The following is a 5,000-nucleotide window of genomic DNA, read 5'->3' on the forward strand; positions in this document are numbered from 1 at the left end:
GGCGTTCTTCAGTTTCCGTGACGAGCCGCGACGACAGTCTGTAGTGTGTGCGTGCAAAAGTAGGCTAGTCACAACCATTGCTTCACCGCGAGCTATCCCTGCAGTGCACATCTTCTCGCAGTCATCTGCATCGTGGCAACCATAAGGGAGCATTACCGTGATGGCGTACATTTCAAGGGCAAGATGGACTCCCGAGGACCAGCTGTCATTGCCCTCGTGGTCGAGCGGGCGAGCGGCGGAGAGGCGGCACTCTGATGGAACGCCTATCTTCTTCCTTTACTGTAGTGTGAGGGTGCCACCTGGTGCCAAACTGCTACGGTCACCCAGGACAACGACCACAAACGACCCTGTGACAGGCTTGCTCCGCGGGAATGCACAGGACGAAGGACACACCAAAGGTCGACGATGCAGTTTCTAGCACATCCGACAGGTGCTCCTCTCGCATGAATGAAATGTGAGAGAACGTATGGTCTAACCAAGCTTATATCACTTCAATTTATTCAGTATATATATATCCATGCATACGTTGCACCGCTGAAATCTCGAGTTTCGATTCACTCGTGTTTTAACGGTGTTTAGTTGAATTCCGCGTCGGTACCGAACCGTGTTTTGTGCCTTTTTTCACTGTTCAACCAATTGTTGTTGTTAAGTGTATGTTGCACGGCAGGTGTCGCCGTCTCGCCCATCACAGCGAGGAAGAAGTGTAGCCGCGTGTGAAGCGCTGCTAACAAGTGTAGTACAGAGTGTACCATTCAGTGTGCTAAAGAAAGTGTAACTGTAGTGTTGACGTTAAGAGTGTAGGGAAGGCGCAACACTAGGGGTGTGAGTGAAGAGTTTCATCAACGGTTGGCACCAAGAGAGTGCCAGGAAGTAGTGCCAGGTCGGAGCATCAAGAGCAACCGCCATGGACAAGTTGCTACAAACCCTTGCAATATGTGAGCCAGGAAGACCAGATTTGGTTTCCATTTGCTCTCTAATACGTTGGCAAAATTAAACTTTTCTCCTTTCTGTTTCGTCCTTTGTCTCTGTATTTATCCATATTTGTCTGTCTCTCTCTCCAATATTCTATCTGCCTCTCTCTGTTTCGTCCTTTGTCTCTGTATTTATCCATATTTGTCTGTCTCTCTCCAATATTCTATCTGCCTCTCTCCCACTCTCTATGTACCTATCTCTTCCTCTCTTATCTCTCTTGTCTCTTACCCTCTCTTATTCTCTTTCTATTCCTGCCTCTCTCTCTCTCTCTCCCTCTTTCTCTCTGTCTGTCTCTCTCTCTCTCTCTCTCTCTCTCTCTCTCTCTCTCTCTCTCCCGCTCTCCCTCTCTTCCTCATCATCGTCTCTCTCATCTCTCCGCTCTCTCTCCTCTCTCTCCTCCGCATCCCTCCTCTCTCCGTCCCTATCTCTCACTCTCTCTCTCTCAACTCCATCTCTCGTCTCTCTTCTCTCTTCTCTTTTCTCAACTCTCTCTCTCTCTCTCTCTCTCTCTGTTTGTGTGTATGTGTGCGTGCGTTTGCGTGCGCGTGCATGCATGCGTGCGTGTGCGTGTACCAGTCGGGGCTGAGCGGGTTGGAGTGTGCCTCCATGTGTGAAAGGCCAGCGTTCAATCCCACAGGTTTGGGCCCAAGTGGGAAGGGCATTTAATCAGCCAAGGGCAGGTTTTCGTCGCCTCAAAGGGCAGGAACAAAGTGTGTGTGTGTGTGTGTGTGTGTGTGTGTATGTGTGTGTGTGTGTGTGTGTGTGTGTGTGTGTGTGTGTGTGGATGTGTGTGTGTGTGTGTGTGTTTATGTGTGAATAATATATATAATATATATATATATATATATATATATAGATATATATATATATAATATATATATATATTATATATATATGTATGTAAGTAGATGCTTTTGATTTGTTGAAAGTCAAGAGCATTGTACTGTCAGTATCACAATACATAATTTAAACAAGTTTGATGTTACGATGCTAATATCCCCCGAAGGCCCACTTGCCTTTTGGTGGTTCTTAAGTGTTTGTACAAAGAGCATTACACTCCCTAAAAGTTCATGTCTTAGGAGCCATGAAAAGGTCAGGGAGTGAGATAGCGACCGTGATTGTAGCTGTTCCGAATGTATCTTTTTGATTCTTTGTCCCCGAAAATGTGTTTGTGTCTGTGTTTATGTGAATGTAGGCCTATCAGTCTTTGTTTCTACATGCCTCCTCTTCTATCCTGTAACTGTCTCTGCATCTTTTTTTTGTGTTTTTTAACGTGATCGGCCCACTGTTTATTATTTTGTGCCTGTCTCTGCCCCTCCCTTTTTTGAGCCCGTGTGTCTGTCTCTTTTTTTCTCCTGTTGATTTCTCTTTCTCTCTCTCTCACTGCCCACATTTATATTCATTCTTCTCTCTCTGTTTCTGTATTTGTCTTTGTCTTTGTTTTTCTACACACACACACACACACACACACACACACACACACACAGACACACACACACAGACACAGACACAGACACACACACACACACACACACACACACACACACACACACACACACACACACACACACACACACACACACACACACACACACACACACAACACACACAGACACACACACACACACAGACCCACGGCCAAATGTACAGGCTCTCTTGCTCCTACATACATTTACGATGCGCGCGTCTTTCGCATGCACTAGGAGTGACACCCAGAGGCAAGACTTTGGAAGAACACACACACGAGGCCACACGTCACTCGCAAAATCGTGTACCCTCTTGCGTACACACAGTCACGCTCAAAGTTTAACATATTATGCTTCGTTCGATCAATAATGGAGTCCTTGAGTCGCTGAATGAGAGAGAGAGAAAGAGAGAGAGAGAGAGAGAGTTCACCGGACCTTCTCTCTATCGCTCTTTTTCGTCACCTGCCCCCGCTCTTGAAGCCAGCACCACCTGATACGTACGCCATATGTCTTCCATCGGTACATCTGTCCTTTACATCTATCGTTTGCCACCTATACGTACTCGCAGCATATTCTCATGTTCACCACCTGAGAAGAGCGTAATTGGTGACATCATGGCTAAGGAATGTCTTAAGATTACAACGTTTTCTAAGTATTAATAACAGAGGAGTTGTGGGTTGTGTGCCAGAGACGACACACAGGCGACAATAGTCTGTTAGACTGCAGTGCCAAAAGGGGGTATGGGGAGCCTGCAGCATCGAGACAGCGAATGCGGATATGAATATTTTGTCTGGCGACATGTATTGCATAAGCAGGGACATGCATAAAGCTTCCGTTCATACATGGATAAAAAGTGCCCATGTGTTAGCATCGTTTAAAACACACACCCGTATAAGCGCGAATTAGCACACGAACATCCTGAGCACACACACCTATACATGTAGCATATAACCACACACAACAGCTAACGTTCAACCATACACAGCCAGAACTTTTACACTTAGAATAACGCCTCTAGAAAACTGGCTGAGGTCAAGTGCGTATAATTCCAAGGCACGAGAGGTTAGAGAGGGGGGAGGAGAACACTCAGAGGAGATGAAGGGAAAAGCAAACAAGGGAAGAGGAGGATGAGAAGGAAGGGACGAAGAGACGAAAGGGGAAAAAATAATAATCTCTCTCCCTCTTGCTTTCTTGCTTGCTTGCTCTCTCTCTCTCTCTCTCTCTCTCTCTCTCTCTCTCTCTCTCCTCCCGTCTCGCGTCTCTCCTCTCTCTTAATTGTCTCCCTCCCATCTCTCTCTCTCTCTCTCTCTCTCTCTCTCTCTCTCTCTCTCTCTCTCTCTCTCTCTCTCTCTCGGTAACCTTGCAATAACCATTTGTATTTAGATATTATATCTGCTGCAATTATTATGTCCATCGAATATCATTTGCACATGTATGCTTTTGCTATTGTATTCTATATAATGCAATCGACAATGTAATTTGTATCTTTCATGTCATTCCAGTTGGTACATATATATCCTAACATATATAATACATACACGTACGCTCGTTGCTTAACCTATCTGTTTACCCCTCTCTTACTGTCACGTCAGACATACCAGTGCTGTCTTGTCTTTCGCTTCGCAAGAGCTATGTATTGATGCAATACTTCCCTCATCACATTCCAAATGTCGAAAGACAGAAACCGTGTTTTACACAGTTGGGGGTTTTTGTGTTTGTGTGGTTTTGGGGTGGTGTGTTGTGGGGTGTCTGGGTGTGGTCTGTGTTTGTGTTTGTGTGTGTGTGATGTGTTTTGTGTGTGTTTTTTGTTTGTGTGTGTGTTGAAGGGGTGTTTTGGGGGGTTTTTGGGGAGAAAGTGTGTGTGTGTGGGGTGTGATTGTGTTTTTTGAGGTGTTTTGGTGTTTTTGTGTTGTTTGTGGTGTGGGTGTGTGTGGGGGTGTAGTGGGTGAAGGGGTTGTTGTTGTGGTTGTGTTGGTGGTGTTTTTGTAGGGTGTTTGGTGTGTTTGGGTGTGTGGTTTTGGTTTGTGGGTTTTTGTGTGTGGGGTGTGTTTGGTGGTTGTTTGTGGTGGGTTGTGTGTTTGGGTGTGGTTGGTTGTGTGTTTGTGTGGTGTTTTGTTATGTGTAGTGGTGTGTGTGTGTGGGTGTGTGTGTGTGGGTTGTGTGTTTGTTGAGTGTGTGTGTGTGTGTGTGTGGTGGGGTGTGGTGTTGTGTTTGGGGTGGTGTGTGGTGTGTGTGTTGTTTGTTTGTGTGTGGGGTGTGGTATGTGGTTAAGTGTTGTTTTTTGGTGGGGGGTGTGTTTTGGTTTGTGGTGTTGGGTTTGTTGTGGTTGTGGTTTGTGGGGTGGGTTGTGGTGTTGGTGTTATTGTTTGTTTTGTTGGTGGTGGGTGTTGGTGATTGGGGGTTGTGGTTGTGTGTTGTTTTTGGTGGGGGTTTGTGTTGGTGGGTGTGTGTGGTTGTAGTGTGGGTGTTGTTATTTTTTTTTGTTTGGTGTGTTGTTTTTTGGGGTTTTTGGGTGGGGGGTTTTGTGTGGTGGGTGTTCTTTTGGGTATTGTGTTATTGGGT

General features: G+C 45.8%; 1 protein-coding gene across 1 annotated transcript in view; it reads left to right on the forward strand.

Moving 5' to 3' along the window:
* Positions 1-176: 176 nt before the first annotated feature.
* Positions 177-5,000, forward strand: part of LOC122250986 (uncharacterized) — a gene marked incomplete in the record, with an annotated part of 152,128 nt that continues 147,304 nt past the window's right edge. The window contains 1 exon segment of the mRNA XM_086536986.1: positions 177-923. Within this exon segment, the coding sequence (XP_086393112.1) occupies positions 905-923 (19 nt within the window).

Source organism: Penaeus japonicus, unplaced genomic scaffold (assembly GCF_977035675.1).
Source record: "Penaeus japonicus unplaced genomic scaffold, GWHDUDI00000001_assembly GWHDUDI00000005, whole genome shotgun sequence".
NCBI classification, from domain to species: domain Eukaryota; kingdom Metazoa; phylum Arthropoda; class Malacostraca; order Decapoda; family Penaeidae; genus Penaeus; species Penaeus japonicus.